The sequence below is a fragment of the Halteromyces radiatus genome (assembly GCF_025201355.1).
Source record: "Halteromyces radiatus strain CBS 162.75 chromosome Unknown BX664scaffold_6, whole genome shotgun sequence".
Classification (NCBI taxonomy): domain Eukaryota; kingdom Fungi; phylum Mucoromycota; class Mucoromycetes; order Mucorales; family Cunninghamellaceae; genus Halteromyces; species Halteromyces radiatus.
Genome location: NW_026251692.1, coordinates 236,663 through 259,396, shown reverse-complemented (window position 1 = coordinate 259,396; position 22,734 = coordinate 236,663). Strand labels below are relative to the sequence as shown.

General features: G+C 34.7%; 9 protein-coding genes across 9 annotated transcripts; 3 read left to right on the top strand and 6 right to left on the bottom strand.

Moving 5' to 3' along the window:
• Window positions 1–106: 106 nt before the first annotated feature.
• On the top strand, window positions 107–1,895 carry BX664DRAFT_168025 (aspartic peptidase domain-containing protein). Its single transcript, XM_051539968.1, has 2 exons — window positions 107–373; window positions 472–1,895. Exons 1-2 carry the CDS (start codon window positions 111–113, stop codon window positions 1,793–1,795), a joined length of 1,587 nt encoding a protein of 528 aa, XP_051397943.1. The 5' UTR covers window positions 107–110; the 3' UTR covers window positions 1,796–1,895.
• A 699-nt stretch (window positions 1,896–2,594) lies between these two features.
• On the top strand, window positions 2,595–5,588 carry BX664DRAFT_387254 (aspartic peptidase domain-containing protein; the record flags this gene model as incomplete). The annotated part of the gene is made up of 5 exons (XM_051549379.1): window positions 2,595–2,830; window positions 2,909–3,029; window positions 3,122–4,133; window positions 4,473–4,575; window positions 4,760–5,588. The coding sequence occupies 5 exons, from the start codon at window positions 2,595–2,597 to the stop codon at window positions 5,388–5,390; spliced, it is 2,103 nt and encodes a 700-aa protein (XP_051397942.1). The 3' UTR covers window positions 5,391–5,588.
• An 81-nt stretch (window positions 5,589–5,669) lies between these two features.
• On the bottom strand, window positions 5,670–12,655 carry BX664DRAFT_387253 (uncharacterized protein). Its single transcript, XM_051549378.1, has 14 exons — window positions 12,550–12,655; window positions 12,223–12,452; window positions 12,017–12,157; window positions 11,781–11,938; window positions 11,481–11,706; window positions 11,253–11,403; window positions 10,983–11,182; window positions 8,079–10,890; window positions 7,627–7,999; window positions 7,274–7,562; window positions 7,031–7,218; window positions 6,819–6,978; window positions 6,686–6,761; window positions 5,670–6,619 (listed from the first exon to the last, which is right to left on the bottom strand). Exons 1-14 carry the CDS (start codon window positions 12,605–12,607, stop codon window positions 5,751–5,753), a joined length of 5,931 nt encoding a protein of 1,976 aa, XP_051397941.1. The 5' UTR covers window positions 12,608–12,655; the 3' UTR covers window positions 5,670–5,750.
• A 171-nt stretch (window positions 12,656–12,826) lies between these two features.
• Window positions 12,827–14,353, bottom strand: BX664DRAFT_337184 (uncharacterized protein). Its single transcript, XM_051546183.1, has 8 exons — window positions 14,252–14,353; window positions 14,156–14,172; window positions 14,009–14,071; window positions 13,839–13,953; window positions 13,707–13,745; window positions 13,544–13,628; window positions 13,124–13,463; window positions 12,827–13,029 (listed from the first exon to the last, which is right to left on the bottom strand). Exons 1-8 carry the CDS (start codon window positions 14,319–14,321, stop codon window positions 12,973–12,975), a joined length of 786 nt encoding a protein of 261 aa, XP_051397940.1. The 5' UTR covers window positions 14,322–14,353; the 3' UTR covers window positions 12,827–12,972.
• Window positions 14,354–15,263: 910 nt separating this feature from the next.
• Window positions 15,264–16,570, top strand: BX664DRAFT_366209 (CRAL-TRIO domain-containing protein; the record flags this gene model as incomplete). The annotated part of the gene is made up of 5 exons (XM_051548513.1): window positions 15,264–15,353; window positions 15,538–15,733; window positions 15,887–16,024; window positions 16,080–16,370; window positions 16,437–16,570. 5 exons carry the CDS (start codon window positions 15,264–15,266, stop codon window positions 16,568–16,570), a joined length of 849 nt encoding a protein of 282 aa, XP_051397939.1.
• A 114-nt stretch (window positions 16,571–16,684) lies between these two features.
• On the bottom strand, window positions 16,685–17,487 carry BX664DRAFT_387251 (60S acidic ribosomal protein P1). Its single transcript, XM_051549377.1, has 4 exons — window positions 17,351–17,487; window positions 17,167–17,243; window positions 16,858–17,088; window positions 16,685–16,798 (listed from the first exon to the last, which is right to left on the bottom strand). Exons 2-4 carry the CDS (start codon window positions 17,230–17,232, stop codon window positions 16,772–16,774), a joined length of 324 nt encoding a protein of 107 aa, XP_051397938.1. The 5' UTR covers window positions 17,233–17,243; window positions 17,351–17,487; the 3' UTR covers window positions 16,685–16,771.
• Window positions 17,488–17,521: 34 nt separating this feature from the next.
• Window positions 17,522–19,230, bottom strand: BX664DRAFT_283144 (uncharacterized protein). Its single transcript, XM_051541589.1, has 3 exons — window positions 18,653–19,230; window positions 18,305–18,593; window positions 17,522–18,244 (listed from the first exon to the last, which is right to left on the bottom strand). The coding sequence occupies exons 1-3, from the start codon at window positions 19,181–19,183 to the stop codon at window positions 17,544–17,546; spliced, it is 1,521 nt and encodes a 506-aa protein (XP_051397937.1). The 5' UTR covers window positions 19,184–19,230; the 3' UTR covers window positions 17,522–17,543.
• Window positions 19,231–19,480: 250 nt separating this feature from the next.
• On the bottom strand, window positions 19,481–20,656 carry BX664DRAFT_337181 (HAD-like domain-containing protein). The gene is made up of 6 exons (XM_051546182.1): window positions 20,580–20,656; window positions 20,422–20,518; window positions 20,295–20,365; window positions 20,117–20,195; window positions 19,897–20,051; window positions 19,481–19,824 (listed from the first exon to the last, which is right to left on the bottom strand). The coding sequence occupies exons 1-6, from the start codon at window positions 20,641–20,643 to the stop codon at window positions 19,553–19,555; spliced, it is 738 nt and encodes a 245-aa protein (XP_051397936.1). The 5' UTR covers window positions 20,644–20,656; the 3' UTR covers window positions 19,481–19,552.
• Window positions 20,657–21,706: 1,050 nt separating this feature from the next.
• BX664DRAFT_337176 (uncharacterized protein) lies at window positions 21,707–22,285 on the bottom strand. Its single transcript, XM_051546181.1, has one exon. The coding sequence runs from the start codon at window positions 22,212–22,214 to the stop codon at window positions 21,741–21,743; it is 474 nt and encodes a 157-aa protein (XP_051397935.1). The 5' UTR covers window positions 22,215–22,285; the 3' UTR covers window positions 21,707–21,740.
• Window positions 22,286–22,734: the final 449 nt, after the last annotated feature.

Below are 22,734 nucleotides of genomic sequence, written 5' to 3'. Positions count from 1 at the left end.
TTCTTTTCTTATTTGTTTATTCAACTTTTTTGTATATTTTTTTTTTTTTTGTTTATTCTCTTTTTTTGTTTGTATATTTTTTAAATAACAAAAAAAAAAAAAAATAAATAATGTTGATTTCATTATCCACTATATTGGTTCTTATGGCAGTAGTAGCTGCTGAACAAGAAGTACGTATGTCCATTAAAAGAAAACCTCAACAATATGATATTTTGGAAACAGCAAGATTACGTCAACGACAAAGATTACAAAAACGTCAACAAGGTTCCGTTTTTACTGCTTCTCTTTATAATGATCAAGGTTCTCAATATTTGATCTCTGTAGGCATTGGCACTCCGCCGCAGAATTTCTCGGTTACGTTGGATACTGGCAGGTAATAACAAAAAAAAAAAAAAAAAAAAAAAAGTCGGGCCACTCTTTTTTTTCTTTCTTTCTTTCTTCCTTAACTTTTTTTTTTTTTTTTTAAACAAGTGCTGATCTATGGGTACCTTCCAGTAATTGTGATAAATTATCTTGTCCTTTTGGTGGATTCAATACAGCAAAGTCGTCGACTTTCAAAGCAACGAAAGAAAAGTTTAGTATTCAATACGGCATTGGATCGGTGAATGGTACATATGTTCAAGATAGTGTAGAAGTATCTGGGGCCAAAGTAGCACAACAACAATTTGGTTTAGCAACGCATACCAAAGACATTCTCATACCTCAAGATAGTGGTAATGCAAGCAATATCAATGCCAATGGGATTCTTGGTTTGGGGTATCCTCAATTGACGGCAGCAACAACACAAAACAATCCTGCGTATACTCCTTTTGTTTTCAACTTGGTGCAACAAGGCATGATCAGTCAACCAGTGTTTTCTATTTATCTGAATTCTGCTTCTTTGCAAGGCTGGGCAGGTGAAATCATTTTTGGTGGTGTGGATTCATCCAAATATGAAGGTAACTTGGTGTATCTTCCAGTGGCAAAACTACAAAATCAACCACATCCTTCTCCTCCTGAAGGCGAAGGCCCTTCTCCTGGTGGCAATGGCGATGATGATGATGGTACTAATCTGATGAAGAAACTCAACATTGATCCTTTGCTTCACAAGAAGGATGCAAACAACAGTTTAACAAACTACGAAGGATATTACTATTGGATGGTATATGGACAAGGCATTGCTGTACGGAATGGTGTACAAAATCCAGAATTCAAATTACAAAAACCTGGTGCATTTATTTTGGATACAGGAACCACTTTGACTTATTTGCCCAACGAAGTAGCGATCTCCATTGCAACAGCCATGGCGGGTTCCAACGGGTTCCAATTGGATCGACAATCAGGTTTATTGGTGGTAGAATGTTCAACAGCCGATTCACCTGCCATGTTGGAATTACAAATGTCAAGTACACCTTCTCTCAATACACCTCCCGTCACATTTTCTGTCAAGGCTTCTGAATTGGTCATTCCTCTGGATGGTGATACTCCTGCAACGGCAAAGACTTGTCTGTTTGGTATTGCTCCTGTGGGTGGTTCTGGTGGTGGATTGGGTCCCAACATGTTCTTGATCGGTGATTCTATGCTTCGAAGTGCTTATATGGTCTTTGATATGGGTCAAAATCGTGTTGGCATTGCTGCGGCAAAAGGAATGGGTGGTTCAGTCAATGGATCAAATTCTACAACATCTGGTGGTGGTGGTGGTGGTGGTGGCAGTGGTGGCGATGGTGGTGTCATCAACTCTGGTAGTTCTCTATGGAAACTTTCTTATGCCACTCTTTTTATGGTATTGATTCCTTCTTTACTTCCCCTGTATTAGATTCACCCTTTTTATAGTTTGTTATATTAGAACTTGTTTACTTCCAATTTTTTTTTTATCATTGTTTCATTTCTTACTTTGTTTTTTTTTTTTTTTATTTTGTATCCTTAACAAATAATAATAATAAAAAAAAATGTTATATACATCTGTTATATCATCCATTGTTTTACTATTCATCATCATGCCTTTTTCATTTCATGGGTTATTTATTTTTCATGTTTTACATCCACCATGATTTTATCAAATCCCTAATTCACCGAGAAAAGTGTCCAAAAAAAAAAGAAAGAAAAAAGACATGATTTTCTGTCTGATGTGATTACCCTATATTGTATGCATGAAATCCATTATGACTAACGTAATAATATATGCAATATGTATCGAGAGGTATCCCCACCTTAAAGATATATGTATAAGTAAAGCCTTGCATGAATGACATTTTACATCCCGTGTCCCGATATGGCAATTTGTACATTGAATCGTCTATTCCATTTTATTTATTTTTTTCTAAAAAAGACAAACGATCATCATCCCACCAAAATGTAATTGATAACAACAAGAACGATTCTTTTTTACGGTCCACCTATAGAGAAGATACAGTAATAGATTGAACGGGTGATATATTTCCATCTACACCGTCCATAAACACCCCTCTGTTTGGAAAAAAAACCCTTCCCCTTGTATAAATAAATGAAGCCCTAACATATACCCCATTCTTCAAAAAAAAAAAAAAAAAAAAAAAGTAATGATGATCGGGAAGAATCGTTGTTTTTTTTTTCTTTGTCCATCATCACTTTGAAAGATGTCTATTATCTGTTTGATGGTAATATGGTATTTTTATTTCATCATCAATATCACGGCTAAAACTATCAAACTACCTATCACTAAACAAATACAACAATCAAAGTCTATCCTAAAAAGATCCAATCAACCAGAGTATAAATCGTTACTCTACAATGATGAAGGGACAGAGTACTTAATTTCCATATCAGTGGGAACACCACCACAAGATTTCAGAGTTGCTTTGGATACAGGAAGGTAACAAAAAAAAAAAAAAAAGAATCAATCTATTTTATTCATCCTATCCTTTTTTTTTTTTTTTTTTTTTACCAAAAGTTCTGATCTTTGGATTCCATCTGTTGATTGTTCTGAGCAATCTTGTCCGCATGATCGTTTTGATGCCACCAATTCATCTACCTTCCAAACCTCCCATCAACCATTTGCAATCACCTATGGGGTAAAATATATAAATATTCAATACGTTTGATTCAAAACTCATATATTTTACTATTATTATTATTATTTTCGTATATATTCTAACTTACTCAGATTGGTCAAGTTCAAGGCATCTATGGTAAAGATACAGTAAGAGTAGCAGGAGTCCAGATCGAGAATCAACAGTTCGGACTTGCGAAGAATTCCAAAGATATCATCATGGCCACCAAATCACAACTACAAGGCAGAGAAGATGATGACAAATCCAAAGTGACGGCCAATGGGATTTTGGGACTAGGGTTTCCAAGCTTGACGCATTCTGCCAACGAACAAGGAGATGCCTACAATCCATTTGTATTTTCATTGGTAGAGCAAGGACATATCCAAGAACCTATATTCTCGATCATGATGGGATCTTTCTACGATAAAGGTTGGGCTGGAGAAATTGTATTTGGTGGAGTGGATAAAACATATCAAAATCAAATGCATTATGTTCCATTGACACCATCTAATAATAAAGATCCACAACAAGAAGATAAAAAACATCATTACACGTATTGGATGGTATATGGACAAGGTATTCAACTTCAACAAGGAACACAAATAAAACGATTTCCATTCAAGCCATTAAAGGGATTCATCATTGATACTGGGACAACGTTGACCTATATGGAAAAGGATTTGGCCGAACAGATCGTCATCAGTGCAGCAGGATCTAATAATAAAAGAAATAATAGAGATAAAGTATTAATGGACCAAACCACTGGAACATATATCATTGATTGTGATGTCTATCATACCGATCAATTATTGGTGTTGGAAATATCCGTTGAAAATAAGGCAATTGAAGAACCTGTACGTATTACTGTTCCTATTCGCGATTTGGTGATTCCATTGAATGCTGACCATCCAAAAAAAGCAACACAATGTATGTTTGGTATTGCACCATGGTTACAGTCCAATAAGAAGAATAAGATTGGGTTAGAAAGAAATGGACTTCAAATAGTATTAATTGGTGATTCTATCCTTCGATCAACGTATCTTGTATTTGATATGAATAAGAGAGAAATTGGTTTTGCTGCAGTCAAAGATCTTCCAAATACTATTGTTACAGGACCAAAGAGTAGTATAAAGATGAGTGATAGTGTATCATTGTATAAAGTAAAAAAGAAGATATGGTGGCCATTATTAATAATTATTATAATATTTTGAAATTCAGACATATAAATAAAATTGAATTTTTATTGGTTCAAATGATTTTCTTTTCCCCCTTGTCTTCATCCGATCTTTTTTCCTTTTTTTTTTTTTCTCTTTTCTTTCTTCTTTCCTCTTCTTCTTTATTATTCCTCGACCCTTCTTCCATTTTTCTTATCGAAAAACAAAGTCACCTTCTTTTTTTTTTTATTTATTTATTTTATTTATATAATTTTTTTTTTCTTTTTTGTCAAATAAATGGATTCTCAAGATCTTTTGATGAAGCGTTTAGCAACTGCAAGTCATAACAAGATTTATCCATCTATTTTACCTAAAAGTGAATTACAATTAAGAAGAATACTTTTGACGACAAGGTAATCTTCTTTTTATTATTATTATTACCCTAATAGTTAACATTCTCTTAACCTTGATACTTTTCCCAAATAAATCAATGAAACCCTCTTCTTCTTCTTCTTCCTCTACTTTTCTTTTTTTTTTTTTTTTGTTGTTCTTTTTCCACTTCACTACTTACAACTTTTTATTTATTTATTTATTCAGATTATGGAATGAAGTCCGACGACAACAAGAATTAGTTTTTACATCTATTCAGGATGATTGGATGATTTCTCAAGAAGATCATGAATCAACCTTAGATGATGACAATGATACAACAATTTCTGAAAATTTGACTTCAACATCACCTGACAAAGATCAATTATTATCCTATTCCAATGATGATGAAGATGATGATGACGATGATGATGATGATGATGATGATGATGATGATGATGATCCAAGCTGGGCATGGTTGAATGATGACGATAATGAAGAAATACGACAAAACACAAAATTATCATATAATTGGATGTATAATGAGACAAAAGATCACGAGGTATCAACATTGATCACAAGCAAACCATCTTCTTCAAAAACATCCTCTTCTTCTACAACCGATACTCAAGAAACCGATACCATGATGATAAGTTCTTCGGAAACTTGGACAAGGAAACGTTGCTTATCTTCTCCCATACCAGAAACGTCAGAATCAACAAAAAAACGCATCAAATCATCTTCAACATTTACTACCTGCACTTCTCCATCTTCTTCTTCTTCTTCGACAACTACTGATCCTTCGGCCGGTCCGCGATCTTCTTCAACACCTTCAAGCCCTGTGTTACTTAGTGTGTGAATCCATTTGTATGTTTTATATTCCATTTGCTCTTTATTAGGTCCCTCCTTATTCCGTATATATACATATATATATATATCTATCTATTTATCTATCTATCTATTTATTTCCTCCTATTTTTTTTTCTCCAATATATATATCCATATATATTCCTCCCAATCTACCACCATCATTCTTTTTTTTTTTTTTCTCTCTCTCTCCTTGATTTTTTTTCTTTTTAGTTTTAGTTTTGTTTTTAGTTCTATTTTGTATTCCATTCTTTAATGATAATAATAAAAACCGTCTTTAAATATTTTTTATTGATCAATACATGGTGGTAAAGATATATCAAATAAATGGAGATATATACAAATACAATAACTAGGGATAGATTTTGTTGTAATATCCAGGAGTCAACCAGTAACTTGTTTGTAAAGAAGGATCGATAGAATTGGAGGTAGCCGTGCGTAAATCCAAAGAAGAGGAGAACAGTGAACAAGAAGAGGAGGAGGATGTGATTGATAACTGTCGAAGAGCACCAGAAGAAAGTAATACTTGAATCAAATCTTTGATCTCCACCGGTGATAAAATCCCCACAAGCACACGACATAAATGTCCAAAGGTAATGCCAGGACGATGCATCAATGTATCCACCAAGATATCCACACAACCTTTCCATATCGATACGGTCTTGTTACCGTTGATGTCCATCCATAAGAATGGTTTGACCACTTCTTTCCTTTGAATCACCATCATTTCTTGTCCAGGTTCCGCTTTGATCGCGACCATATCATCATCATCATCATCAGGTGGATGGATTCGTTTCATATGTTGTTGTACATCTTCAATTGTCTTATCCTCTATATCCCTTGTAATGACTGTCCATGTGTCCAGTTCCGTAGAAAGTATCAATCGAGAAGTATGATAGCCAACAAATGTTGCCAAAGGAGGTTGGACTTGTCGTGTCACCAAATTGACACCTGCCATAAACAGTTCATCATCTTCTATGAGTAAATTTTGCTTCATCTCCAGTAAAGTGGCACCCATGTTTCCCCGAGATTCAAGATATCTCACTATCTTTTGCACCAGTCCATATATACCAGGCTGTGTCACCGCAAGTCCACCCAATATGCTGTTTAGTTCTTTATCTGTCAAACATTTCACTTCAGGTTCTAAAAGCGTCACGTTTTGAATATCATCACGAGTGCCACCAAATAAAAGTGTCATATCATAATCCGTATTTTTCTCCTCTATAAATAAATGAAGGTAAGTTACTACTATATCTAAATATATATATATATATATATATAACTTACTGAGGCCTCTTGATGCATGATTGGGTGCTCCATGTTTTTCAATAAATTCATCAAAATTGGTAATCTTGATAGACAGCTATATAAAGAAATGAAAATAAAATGAGTAATAGCAAATGAATATGATATTACTTACATTTCCAGTTGAAACTAAATCCAAGATGCATGCCATCATCCCACTGTTGAGCACCACAGGATCTACATTGGAAGTTTTTGATTCGACAAGATGTCTTTCATATTCCCGAGCTTGAGACCAAATATTTTCTGGTGTTTGCACAGCCATATTGCGCATGAACCTATAATAAAGAATAAATAAAAAAAGATCAAGTAATATGTTTGTATTCTTACCTTTCAGAAAATCCTAATAATGTCTTTGGTATACGTCGATCAGTGATACGTTCACCTTTGGCCTTGACCAACACACCTTCCGCACGAGATTCTGTAATAGCACATGTAAGTAGACTTTGTGGGAAACTTGAGACCAAGGTATGGGCATAATATGGATCGTATAATTCAGCAGGTGTCATCAGGATCATCTATCATTAAAGTGGAGTGAATATCTAAAAAGAAAAAAAATCAAGTCTCTCTTACCTTGAAAAGCTGTTTTAACAATTCTATTTTTCGCCTATCACAATCCGTTTCAGTCAGATCTTTTGTTGCAAAATTGTCATATGATTCAGCTAGATGTACTCGTTGAGTAAAAGCATGGGTACATAAAGTTTGTCGCATCAAAATGGCCGAATTTCGAGTATGATATTCATCTTCCATAAAACTAATACTTTGTTTGTTGAGCGCAGCAATAGTGGTGACATTGAAATTGTTTTCAATCATTTGAGCAGTAGTTGGTAACCACCATCGGACAACAGAGGAAGTATCTTGTCTAATATAATATATATAATAGATGAGATAAAATGGAATGAATGTATATATTCTACATCACTTACATATCTTCAAGTTGACTTTGTTCAAGATAATAGGTCACATAATCCACAAGTCCAAAATCAGTATCGGCCACCTTCTTCCAAGTAGTGATGACTCCTTCACGAACACCCTGATTGTAAAACCGATGCCATTTGACTCGAATTTTTTGTAGATCCTCCGCATGTTTTGCAGTTTCCTTGAGAAAAGTGATCCTTCGTCGACATCGTGCTGGCACAATATTTAAAACGGCTTCAATAGGCTTCCAACTAAATCGGCATCCAGCTTCTCTTCGATGATTGGAGATAACATAGCATAATTTTAAAAGATCATCTTCTTCTGTAGTCCAAGTTTTTCGTTTCGAACGGGGAATCATCAATTTTGTAGTAGACAACTCCTCTATCAAAAGAATTTAAAAAAAAAAAAAAAGATCAATATTTTTTAATGTATTCCTTTTTTTTTTTTTTTTTTTTTTTACCTTGTGTCATCAATGGTATAGTTGTATCATCATCCAAAAACAATCTTGAACTTTTTGTTTCTTCATCTTGATCATCATCAGATAACTGTTGTAATCTTTGTTGTTCTCGTCGTTGTTGCATAGCCAATCGTCGACCTTGTTTCATGGAATGTTGATTGAATTTGAATGGTGATGTAGTTGCAAGAGTAATCACTTTGTTGCTATCAGATACCACTCCTCTATCATATATTTGTCGTCTTTGTCTTTGTCGTGGTCGTGGTGGTTCCTGTCGTCGTTGTCGTCGCCGTCTCTGTGGTGAACCAATGATGACGATATCCTGTTGTTTCGATTTGATTCGCATTCTTCGTGCTGATCGTTCCATGGCATCTTCCACCTTCCGATAATATCCACGTACTGCATCAATGGACACACCAAGATCAGTTGCAATAGATCTACACCAAGCCGTGCTATTGAGAGGAGTTGTTTGAGCCTGTCGATCGACGTTTTTGTTCAACACCTTTCTTTGATCTTGAGAAAACACAAAGTTAATGCTCCAATTCTTCGTCGCATACAATGATCGGATCCATATTTCACTGTCGTCGTTCAGTATAGGAACCGCCGATTCCCCATCACTTAGAGATAACTTGGTACACACGTATTGTAAATCGCTCCAATACATCAGGGCATCAGCTTGAGTGAGTAGTGAGTGTTCTTGTACAATAGGACGATCAGGAAGTCGATAGTTGCGTACAGTTGTTTTGTCTGTCAATCGGTATGCCACACCCAAATGTAGAGGTCGTTCCATATTCATCGTTTGTTTATCTTCATCTTCCTTGATATCTTCCGCTGTCATGTTTTTCTTTTGAACCATTTCAAGTACACCAAGAAAAACCAAGAATTGAAGGAGACCTCGTACCCGATAACGGAACCTGTTTTTTTCATGAAGGATACAACTACGTACTGAATTAGGAAGATCAATAAACGTCACGTTGCCATGTGCTTCGTCTTGTACATATTCGCGGAATTCATCAGTAGGATGGAAAACACCAATCACCTTGCATAAGAATGCCAGAGTCATACGATGAATGATCACATTTGTGGAAATAGTTCGAGTCGTTGTATCTACACCTTGTTCCTTGTCCAATAAAAGTATGCCCAAAAGATATTGATGGAAAAGTTTGATCCTAACCATACGAGAATTGGCGTAACCAAATTGCATAGCTACCATAAGCCAGTTGCTCACCTTCTTTGGAAGAGAAGGATCCCATGTTTCACCAGAAATAATCGAGTTACCTTTGATCTGTTGGATTTCCATATCAATACGTTTGGCTTCCATCATTTTATTGTTCGCTAGAGCTTCTTCTTTCAATTTTTGCATACGAGTCAATCGGTCGTCCAGTCCTTCCACATCCACAGACGCTTTTTCGATAGTTTCCATTTTGGTTATATGCGTTTTCATGACTTTACGTTCATTCATATAGTCAAAGTAGTCATTGACTTCAGTTCCATTGGGGTCCAGAGACTTGTGAATCAGGATGTGCTTGGTCATCTTTTTTCCATTGAGTAATAGTATTTGTCCTTCTCGCGTATGAACTTGTCCTTCCTCTTTCAATGCTACCACCGACCGCCAGAGTGTCTTGCTATCAATTTGGTGCGAACTTTCTGGTGCCTCATCATACAATTCCTTCCGTTTGGCCATAAATAGATTCCGTAATTCAATACCACGTTCCACAATATGCTTATCTTCCAATAGAGCCATGATGATTTCTTTACGCTGTTGTAGATACTTGTTGATTTGAACTGGCTTGGTCTTGATGTTGTTGTCAGTCATCCTTCTGTCTTCTGTGTCGGTTGAAGCGATTTCGCTGGGTGTTTTCTCCACTACTGGCGTTATTGATGAGGATGTTGATGTGGATGTTATTGCCGAGGGCATGATTGGTTCGACAGATGGCTGTGTTGATGGATGTTCAGTGCTGACGTCCGATGTAGTCGATGAAGACGGTGAGGATGCTGAATATGTTGACGATGGTGAGGATGATGCCGATGGAGATTCAGAAGAGTCAGCAGAAGTGTCTGAGTCTGCCTGGTGAATTATTTTTTTGAAATAATTAACGATTTTGTTAGCCGTCGTTCGTTGTGGTCGCTGTTTTTTCTTTGTTGATTGGTCACTGGTACTGTCTGATGTTGCACGCTTTTTGCCACGGGATCGAACGTTAGATTCTCGTACTGCTTCTTGCTCTATATCCGTAGTTGTGGATGATGTTCCTTGTATTGGTTCTTGCTGTATGTCCGTAGTTGTGGATGATGTTGCTTGTACTGGTTCTTGTTGTATATCTGTAACTGCAGATGGTGTTCCTTCTACTGATTCTTGCTGCATGTCTGTAACTACAGATGATGTTTCTTCCTCGATAGAAGGAGATTGATTGTCGTTTGTTGGTGATAATGGCTCGGAGTGTACCATCGGTATCCTGTACGTTTTGGTTGTCTTGGTTGTCTTCGATGTCTTGGTTGCCTTCGATGCCTTGGTTGCCTTGGATGTCTTGGGTAGTTTTCCTTTCTTTCCATCAGGTTGTATAGCACGATAATCGACTTCTCTGAGATATGATGGATGACAGCTAAATGGCTCGAATGGAGGTATTTCTAGGTTTGATTCTCCTTGCACCTTGAGATAATTCGCATATGAGTAGTACCGATATCGCCGATTTCGTCCTTCAAATTCCAAAACACGTTCAATGCCGTACTTGAATCGAGCATCCCCTTTGATTTCAATCAATCGTTCCATAACTCTTCCTGCCACCCGAATGTTATCACATCGTACTGCGATTCCAATATCCTACATAAAATAATAATAATAATAGTAATAATAATAATCATTAGTGAAAAAAAAGTTAAACCATCTATCATAACACTAGTTAAGATATTTACCTTTTGAGTGATTCCTTGTTCACCAGCATTTCGAATAACTTGTAAGATTTGATAATCCAAACTAACACCGTGTAATAGTTTGCCACCGCCCGCGGTTTCCGTAATAGGTTTCAATACGAAAGGTTCCAAATCATCAAAAGCAACATCGCTAGTCATGTCAACGTCATCATCTTCATCCACATTTTTGGTATCGAGAGGTCCTGATAAAAATAATAAAAAAAAAAAAAATATGAGATACTTCAAATCATATGTTAAGATTCACTCCTCTACCTTGTTTTGAATCCAAAAGTTGAATACATCGATGTCTTGGACCAGTGTTATTCTTTTGAGCTGCCAATTTCCGCACGACGCCTTGATGAGTAAGACTATCAATTGTTCTGTTGAACCATTTTCTGACTTTTCGATTTGCCAAATTGAAGCCCTATTAATAAAAAAAAAAATGAGTTATATATTTTGTAAGGATTCATTTCAATATTTCTTTCTTGTAATGTGTATTACCAATGCTGTAAGAATATCAGTACTAAACATTGTATGATCTTTTGCATCCGATAGTAATACAGTAAGTCGATCCCGGAATACCTTCATGGTGAATATTTCGCCTTTCATATTGACATTATTTGGTGCATATTGATTAGAGCAATCAAGTACTGGTTCACCTTTATTGAATCGAGTATGGATACAAATGTTAGTTCGTGTTGCATTCACCGTCACCATAGCACGGAATCTAAAAAGTTTAATAAAGTGGGTAAATACCAATAAAACTAGCATAGTAATTTTTTTTTTTGAATCATCATTTACATGGCACCCTTTTTTTCCAATGATTTGACATAATGACCAGTTGATCTAGGATCAAAGTTCCAAATATTTGTAAGTTCTGCTTGAGTCACACCTCCTTCTCTAGCCTGTAAGATCGTCGTAAGCACTTTTCTAAGATTTGTTGACCAAGTTTGTCCAAACTGTAACAGAAAAAAAAAAAATTGAAAGAGGTTATTAAACATGATAATTGTTATTTATATAAGAAGAAGAAAACTTACGGGTACATCCACAAATAATTGAGCTTCTTGTAACTTCTTTTCTGCCACAACACGTAATTGAGATCCATATTTGCTATCGACTTGATCGTATCCAAGTTCAACTAGGTGATTTAATAAATTATAGTCGAGATCCACTGTATCCTAAATGATCAATATAAGAAATAAATGAAATGAACAACATATTTTAATGTATTTATATTAATTACTTCGTTTCCATCGGAGTTATTGTTTTTCATTTGTTGTTCTATAGAAGCAAGTTGATGTTGTTCAAAAAATGATAGTTCGGGAACGTATCGTAGCTGAGACCAAAAGTATTTCTTGTAATTCATATCCACTACTGGTTCGATTTTGGCATCGCGATTATTATTATTATTATTATTAATTTGTTCTGATAAAAAACGCTGTACATAAGACCACATGTCGTTAATAGATGTGCCTATTAAATAATGGAAGTTTTTGAATGGTGAGAAACAATCGAACTATCATAAAAAAAAAAAAATTGTTCCCACACACTAAACACTTCTTGTCAATACCTTGATAACCATCCATGGCTACCTCTTCCTTCAAACGAAGAAGTACTTTATCCAGCATGATAAAAGTATAACAAGTATTTCTATTGAAGAAGTACTCAAACCAAAGAGAAAAAAAAAAGGAAAAAAGAAAAGTGTAAAGAGCAGGAAAACAATCATCCACATGCCAAAAAGTTATGTCTCTTTTTCAATGTCCGCTTTTTTTTGGTTTATCCCATTCCTTTGTGTCTTCATTCTCCATTTACGGCTTGATAGAACTTGCCAGTACTACGTTGTAAGTATTCTTTTTTTTTTTTTAATGATGATGATTAAACTTTATTTGTATTATTTGGTATTCCTGCCATTTATTTGTAATCCGTCTTTATTATTTTTACTTTTTGTCCCAATTCGAAGTGAAAAAAACTGTAAACTAATAAATACCAAACTTTAGATTTTGGAAACCAAAGAACCGCCATCTACAGGGAATACTGCTCCAGTAGTATACTAGTTCAGAAAAAAAAATAAATAAACAAGTTCAAACCATCCATTTTATCTTTTTTTTTTGTCTTTTTTTTTTTTTTTTTTTTTTTTGTCTTACTTGACCAGCTCGCGAAGACAAGTATAAACAAGTACCAGCAATATCTTCAGGAGAACCAACACGACTAGTAGGAATACCAGCCAATATTTTATCACCACTAGTCTTCAAAGTTCCAGCCATCATCTTTGTTGCAAACACGCCAGGAGCAATAGCATTGACAAGAATACCTTCAGGACCTAAACGAGCAGCCAAATGTCGAGTAAGATGATGAACGGCAGCCTTGCTTGAACTATATGCATAAGATTCGAAGGATGGAGGATTAATACCATTGATAGATCCAATATTGATGACACGAGAAGGATGATCAGTTGAAGCATTGGCACGCAATAAAGGCAAACAACTAAGATATCATTCATGTATAAAAAAAATAATAATATCAATATCAATATCAATATTGGTTTTGGTTTCAATATAACTTACGCTTGAGTGAGACTAAACACTCGGTTCAAATTGAGGTTCACCACTTTTTGGAAAGCTTCATCAGGATACTTATCAATAGGAGCACCTAACACATATAGGAGAGAAAGTAAAAAGTAGCGTCAAAATATGAACAATAAGCTATTTAATATAAAAAGAACATTACCCCAGGTAGCCCCACTATTGTTGATAAGAACATCGAGATCTAAAATCAAATATCATAAAAAAAAAGAGGGAGCTGTTAAAACATACTATAGTATCGATAAGTTGTCATGCACTCATTTGTAGTGAAACTTACGCTTTTCACGTTTAGACAGTTCAGTCACCAGCTTTTTGATGTCGTCCAGGCTTTGTAGATCAGCAGGCAAGGAGATACAGACGCCAGGCCCTAAAGCAGTCAATCGAGCAGCAGTCTAGATAATACAATGACATTAGCTTAAACATTGCTCCCCCTCTGGTTGCCTTTACCTCATCACAATTCTTGGCTGATCTGCTAGAGATGTAGACTCGAGCACCAGCTTGAACAAAACCCTGTATAAAAGAATTATAACTATATATTAGTAAAGTCATGTTATAAAGAAAAGTACCTATGAATGTATTTTCTTTTCAACTTGCAGTAGATATCATTTCCCCTAGAAAAAAAAAGGTAGAAGGTGACAGTATTAGAAACAAAGCAAAAGGTTTGCACTTTATGAATAATGGAGTCATTACCAATGCCTCGGCTACCACCAGTAACAAGTACCACTTTGTCTTTGACGCTAAATAACTTTTGAATATCCATGTTGGTTTTGTTGTAACTGAATAAAAAAAAAAAGAGGAAAGAAAGAGAGATTTAAAGTGTGGGGGGGCAATTCATCTTAGTCACTCTTTTTTTTCTTGCTTTATGAATTTTAACTACCGACTTTGACACGAAGGTACATTTCTCTTTTGAAATAGAGAACTACAAAATTTACTTTTTTCTCTATTCATCATATAGCATCGAATGGTTTCATCAATTGATTTATCATCTATTGTGTAAGGATTATCGCACAATGGCTTATTTATGCGCATTCAAGCAGAGTGTGCGTTTTTTGATCCCAATTCCTTTTTTCCCTCTCGAGGGAGGCAACTTGTCTATAAAAAATCATCCCCTTTTTCATTCATCTATCAGTTAGATATTCCTCTTTTGATATGATGATCCTACTTTAACATTCCTTTATTATCATTATCACTATTGTTTATTTGTATTATCTACCTTCATATCGATTTATTATGTCATTATCCTAAATCATTTAATGATGATGCTCAATTGTAATTCAAACCAAAAAAAAAAAAAAAAAAAAAAAAAAAGTTGATTGAATCCGTTGTGATTTTATTATAGAAATGTAAACGTAATGAATTGAAAAATGTCTGTGCCATTGTCCGACAGATGGAAACTCGTGATTTCCCTTTTTGCATAATCTTTCAATGGATTCATGGCACGTGGGGTAGTAAAAATTGACTTGTGCCTGTTCGTCTGATCTCAAAGTACAAAAAGGACCACTCACATCCTGAGTTATTGTAAACGTTGCCAAGATTATATGCCTCCAGATAAGGATGAATGACCGGAGTACCAAAATCAGACGATCCGTCTACCCTCTCTCCTACAACAAATATCCAAAAATAGGAGTGGTCAGATTTCCATCTTTTTTTTTTTTATTATTTCTTTTTTTCTTTTTCTTTTTATTTTATATTCTTTATTATTATGGTGATCGCTCGTACGGATGAACAAAAAGCTCAAGCCATTGCTGAACTACGCTCTCATCTTAAAGGATACCCTCCAGTCAATGATCAAGTAAGCCATTCCTTTTTAATCAATGTCATTCTCATGTTTTATATATATATATATATTACCGATGAACAATAGTATCTTCAACAATTCTTGATCGCTAGAAGTTGGAATGTGGTAAAGTGAAAGACTCATAAAAAAAACTACAGATACTAAATTGTTTTCTAATTTTTTTTCTTTTTTTTTCTAGGAAGGAGCATTAAAACAGTTGCTGAGTACTTTTGAATGGAGAAAAGAAAATGGCATTGATATGTATCCTGTAGCAACAAAAAGTAATGGTTTACCAGTATTATATCCTATTCGTGGTTATCTATCTATGCCTGATCAAAATTTGATTGCTGCACCTGGTGTTGCTGAAAGTGTCCTACGCATTTATCGTCACATGGGTGGATCTGCGTTGCATAAAGTAGATAAAGATGGATGTCCAATTTATATTGAACGTTTGGTAAGAAAAAAAAAGGAGATATAATAGGGAGAAAATTATTAATGATAAATTTAGGGACACCATCAAGCTAAATCAATTGCCAAGAATACAACAGTGGAAGAAATCTTTCATTATCATGTTGGTTGTAATGAATTCCTACATCGTGTGATTATGAGGGATTGTTCCAAAATGGCTGGTAAAGTCATCAATCGTGAAACTGTTATCTTTGACTGTACTGGTATGAGTTGGCAACGTAAGTATTTATTTATTTATTTATTTATTTTGAGATCTCACTTTATCTTATTTAGAATTCCATATGCCTGCCATTCAATTGATTAGAACTATTTCGGATGTGGATCAAAAATATTATCCAGAAACACTCAACAAATTATATCTAGTGAATGCTCCAGGTGCTTTTGTCTATGTTTGGAAAATCATCAAAGGTTGGCTTGATCCAGGTACCATTGATAAAATTCAAATTCTTGGTAGTGATTATCAAGGAAAACTATTGGAACAAATCCCACCTGAAAATCTTCCAAGTTTCTTGGGTGGTAAATGTACTTGTAATCATATTCCTGGTGGTTGTGTCCCTTCTCAAGGTAAAGAAAAAAAGAAAAAAAGAAAAATGGAACACTATATGAATTCATCCTCTTTTATTTTCATAGTTTTAAAGAATGTTCCTATCAATATCCCTGGTGATGCTAATCATAAAGTCCCTACTGCTTACAATTCGGATATCATGGAAAAGGGGAAAACTTGTGAAGATATTCGTGGCCCCTATAGAATAGGCTCAGATTAGAATAATTACCTCCTCCTATATACACACAAACACACACATATATATATTTATTAGCATATAGCATACATCCGATCATTCAATAAAGACATATACTTTTTTATTATTATTACAATTATGCAATCGTATGAATTGATATGCTGGATCTAAGGGGGGATGTTTCAAATGTATAGATAACTAAACTAAAAGATTATAATCCATCGTTTAATCGAAGAGACCGAAACCCATATCCTACAAAATAATATATATATAAGTCAAAGAAAAGAACGTTTATATTCCTATGGACTTACATCATCGGATTCTTCCTTTTCTTCTTCCTTGGCTTCTTCAGCAGGAGCATCAGTAGCGGCACCAGCAGCACCAGCGGCACCAGCGGCAACAGCGGCACCAGCACCAGGAGCACCAACATTCAAAAGAAGTTCACCGAGATTTTGACCTTGAAGAGCCTTGGCATACAAAGAGAACCAAATGGGTTCAACATCAATACCAGCAGCCTTGACAAGAGTTTGGAGCTTGTCAGCCTAATAAGAAAAAAAAAAGAGGTGTGAATCATTTTTTTTTCTTTTTTTTTCTTTTTTTTTTTTTTTTTTATGCATTACGGTAATGTCAACATTATCGTCTTGAAGAATAAGAGCGGCGTAGACAACAGCAAGTTCAGCAGACATTTTTATTTTCCCTACAAAAAAAAAAAATATAAAATGAAATCAATGATATTGTGTTTTTGAATGTTGGTATCAATCGTACAATTGGATGGATGGATGGATGGATGGATGGATGACTTACTTAAAAGGGTATGAGGGGGAGAGAAGGAAAGACTTGTTGGATTCTTTGCTCAAACTGTATGAACTGACAGCGGAGTTTGGACAATCGTATATGAAAAAGTGTACCCCTTTTTTTTTGATAAAAGGAACTAAAAAAAAAAAAAAAGAAATATGGACAGAAAGACAAATATATAAAAAAAAAAAAGAGAAATATTTTATTGATTGTGTACAAGAGTGCCATTCATTAAAGATCTAGCTACATTCATTTCTGCCACCCGATTATTCATTCGAGTCTTGATCAATTTCCGTTCTCGAGCCAGGATGGATAATATGACAAACTGTTCCTCCCGTTCTTGTTCCAATTCAGCCGTCTTCAACTTGGTCCATCCGCTATGCCTTTGACATCGTTTTGATTTTTGATGACACACTGTCCAAGTGTCTTCTTGAAGAGGTAGTAATCGTAGAGTAGGTTGTCGTTCTAATCCGGTCACTGAATCCCATGGATCGTCTTCCCATAATAATCTAGAATCGAACCCACATTGATCATTGGTTGGATCCATCGTTTCCATAAGTGCTTGTAAAAATTGTTGTTTTAGAGTGATCTGGTGGATGATATCAATGGCTCGTTGTCTATCCATTCGTATTCGAATCAAACGCCGGCGATCATCCCTGTCTGCGAATAAACTGAGTCGCGATTTTGACAATTGTTCCATACGAGTTGAAAATGATGCAAGTTCACCCATTTCTTGTTGTTGTTTTCGATCTGATAACACCAACCGTGCCCTTGCCACTTGTAATCCACACTTGTCCTGGCAGTATTTCGATCCATGAGATTGTTTATTTTTCCCACCTCTTGCTACATTTTGACAGGATGGATTACTACATTTTGCTTTCCATGAAGTTTGTTTGCCACTAACTGAATATGACAATAATATAAAAGTAAATCAAAAATGTATCATAATATATATATACTTACTCTTGGAGCAACTGGGACAAAAGTAGAGATCTACAGCTTCACCTTGTTTTTCATCAATACCAATGCAATCACCATGAAACCATTTTTCACATCGGTCACAAGCAATCATGAATTGAGTTTCATCATATACTTTTTGACAAAAACAGTAGAGTTCCGTAGATGATGTTGATTTTTTACTGATTGGTGTGTTTTCAGAAGTGACAACGTCGTTCGTCTGATCGAGGATTATTTTCTTGCTACTTGTTGTCGATGATAAAGGAGGACGACCTCGTTTGGTTTTCTTGATAGGCTAAAAAAAAATCTAAGTAAATAAATCATCATTTAAAAAATACTACTTTACAAACTTACACGACCATTTTCATCTATATTATTATGTTTCTTTTTCGTTGTATGCTTGGGTTTTGGTGATGTAGGTAGTTGACTACGGACGGCTGAATCAGTCTCGAGATGAATGTTGCTACTATTACTGTTATGGAAGCTATATTGTGTTGGAGGTTGCTCGATTGGAGAGACAGAAGGGTGTGGTAATGATTTAGACAGGGAAGGTTCAGTATGTGGTGAAAGCTGAGTGTTTTCTGTTTTAACAGGCTCCATCCATTGTAATGATATTGGCTTTTGATCTTTGGCTAGACGTTTCCGTAAAGGTAACTTGCTTCTTTCAACAGATATAGGAGACTGGCCAGGAGGAGTGTGTTGTTGTTGTTGTTGTTGTTGTGTAGATAAAGGATTTGTTTGCTGTAAAGGAAGTTGGGAATGGTATATTTGATTTTTCGAGTCAAAAGAGGTATCAGTTACATCTTGCTGTATCAAAGTATTAAATACTTGAGTAGTAGAAGAAGTAGGTAATGGAGAATCAGGTAATATTGGTTTAGAAGACATGACGAAGAAATATAGTACAATGGTAAAAAAAGGGGGGAAAGAGAAATAAAGAGAAAAAAAAAAAAAAAAAACAAGAAAATTTTTCCTTTTTTTTTTTGGTTTGAGCGGGTAGTGAATTTGATCGGTGACCTTGCACACATATGGAGTTTTCACTGTAACTATTTGTACAGTATATGAGTGATCACAATGTACATTTATGAGGTAGATGGATCATTTGAAGATCAAAAGAAATCCTTGAATTGCGAATACCACACCAATGAAAAAAAAAATTCAAATTTAATATATAAACAAGTGATAAAATGGTTTATTGAAAAGTTTCTAATTGTAAAAAAAAAAAATCAAATATATATAATATAATCTCTCTATCATCTAAACATCTATCACTTTGGAAAGTCCAGTCTTTGGATCCTTTTCAATCACGGCCTTCTTATTCACCAACTTTTCTACCACATCTTGAATTTCCTTGAAGGTGTCAAAGGGAATAAAAGGAATGTTTTCACGAACACAGTAAGTTTCCAAATCACGATCCTTGCGAGCAAACAATACATCAGCATGACGAGCAGCAGAGATATCGGATACACCATCACCACAAAAGACAAAGATGGTACCAGGTTCAGCAGCTTCACGAGCCTTGGTGAGAGCTAAGAAGAAATAAGAAAGAAATAAAAAAAGATGATTTTATTAAATGACCTATAATTATTGTATAGACTTACTTCTTGACTTATCATTGCCATATTCTGATTCATCTCTGTAGATGATCTTCCATTCTCGTCCATGTACTTCACCATTATTGGAAACAATATCAATTGCCTTGGCCTTTTCTCCCAAAAAGTTGGTCATGATTCGATCCAAAAGAGGTTTGAGTCCACTACAAAATAACAAATGTTATTCATATGATCATTCATTCAATTGAATATATAAATTTCCTTTTACCTGCTGATAATAGTGACGGGGAAGTTGTGTTCAATACAATAATCATTAAAGGCAGGGAAACCAGGATCAATCTTGCAATCTAAAATATAAAAATAAAATAAAATAAAAAAATAACATTATTTTATTATTTGTTAAAAAAAAAAAAAAAAAAGAAAGAAAGAAAGAATGCTTTACTTACGATCCAAATATTCAGACCAAGCTTCATCCCAACTAATATGTACAGAATCCCACATAGCTTGAAGACCAGCCCTATATAAACCAATGGTCAAAAATAATCATTAATTTATCGACATTTCTTAACTTACTTGTAGGTAATTCGTCCATCCAAAATATCGTGTTCAATGGCACGACGACGTTCAGGACCCATAGAACGATGGTCATCAATAAGAATGAGACCAGTATCTAATAAAAAGAAAAACAATGACATGAGAATAATGAAGATATAAACGGTTTTATTTCTTACCATCTAAAGAAAGAGTTCCATCAAAGTCAGTGAATACTTGTACTTTTACGTCAGAAATAGTCATTGTCTTATCTATCTATCTATCTATATATATATATATGAAAAAAAAGAAAGAAAAAAGAAGAGAAAGTCCTTCAGAATAATCATTTTATACTTTCACTGAGTTAAAAATTATTGACTTTTCCTGATATGGTCTAACCACCCCCCTTATTTTTTTTTTTTTTTCAAATGCTATCATCAAAGGAACTTGTATTCAAACCCCACCAACCTATGAAAGACATTCATCAATCATTCATCAGCAACTATTCCCCGGTGTAAACTTTAAATCATCCAGTTGCCTATCGATCAACTTTTTTTTTCAAATAATAATTACATCATAGACAGAAAAACTTATATAATAATAGAAATTAGGCATCATAGATCTGGAATAGATCATATTGATAAAATATTTCAAATAAAATACCTATTGAATTTTATTTCCAATAAACTAAGACTACTGAATCTATCTATTCTATCACTAATGATTCCCATCATTTTCCATACAGCCTGTTACCTTTTTTTTCTTTCTTGCAAGGTTTTCCCAATACAGCTGGTATATGAGTCGTATTCCTCCATTAAAAAAAAAACTATATAATTATGATTGTTCCTTTTGTTGTTGTTGTTGTTGTTGTCGTTGAATTTTGTCGAACATGGTAGTATCATTCAATACTCTTGTTGCAGACATAGACCTATTGAAGAAATATTCACAAGATGAATAATATATATATAAACAAACTATTCTCTCTTTCATTTTATACGTACATTGCAGTATGGAGAATACCAAGTTTCTGCAAGGCAGGAATATGATCACCCATGACTTGAATATTGTTGTTTAAACGCAGTACGTTTTCGTTCAATTGAGTCAGTTGAGCATGTAAGCTAGCATAATGAAGTTTTTTAGATGCCAAAGTAGATGATTCTGTATTCATATCAATAAAAGTTATATAAAATCAATGGAAAAAAAGGAATGTAAAATAAAAACAAAATAGTTTAAAAAAAAAGAAAGGGAGAGAAAAAAAAATAGGGAATCGCGCCTTCGCAACTCCGTCATAACGCGTTTCTCGATAGATATCAAATGAAGGAATCCTATTTATTTTAAATAATAATACTATATATACATTTCTATTCAACCGTTCCATCATTGAAACTAACTGATCCTAAACAGACTAGCCAATCGATGCCATCTTTTGATATATCATCACGATCTGTCAATACTGGTAGATATTTTTCGCAGTGTTGATAAGCCTTTTCATCGACAAGGACACGATCAGGTTGAAAATGGAATGACATGTTATCTTGATCAAATGGTGTAGCGTCTGCTGGATCCGTTTCCAAAGTGGCCATGTCGTTATGAATATCACGTCGTACTACCAAAGATACAGTTTGTTGGGTATATGCTGATAATATCAGTCGATAAAATGCTTGAGGATCCATACAGTCATTCTTTTCCTGGTCGTCATAATCCAATCGCTCACCTTTTAGTCCATACACTTGTTTGGTCTTTTCATCCACAACATGTCCCATTAGTGTCTCATAGTTGCCATCTTGATCAAACGGTGGTAAAAAACAGACATGGGCCCAGCCTTTGACTTGCATTCAGCCAGATAAAAAAAAATAATAATAATAATTACTGTGACGAAAACAGTAGATAAAAAAAAAAAGAAGGGGGGTTTAAGTGAGTGAGTAAGAAGATAGAGGAAAGAAAGTCGATACAGTTTGTTCTTTTGTCCTCAAGAAAGAAAAAAAAAAGTTCTAGCTCCGCATAACGATTTTTTTTTATTTGAGTCCACTTTTTTGCTTGTTTACAAGTTGAAATGAAAACATATCATCTTATGTCCTTTGGAAATGATAAAATCATTTTAATGAGTCAACCGTGCGTAGCTCCATTGACATTGTAATACAAAGGAAAAGTACCCCCAAGGGATTTCAACGGGTGAACAGAAGCTTTTTTCCGATTGGTTGAAGTTGGTTTTGGTAGCGAAAAAAAAAAGGGCGGAGAGGAACTCTCACAGTACTTATTTTTCTTCTTTTTTCCTTTTTTTTTTTTTTTTTTTTTTTTTTTTTGGTTTGCACGAATCAAAGGATTACATCTTATGGGCGACGATCACTTCATTTC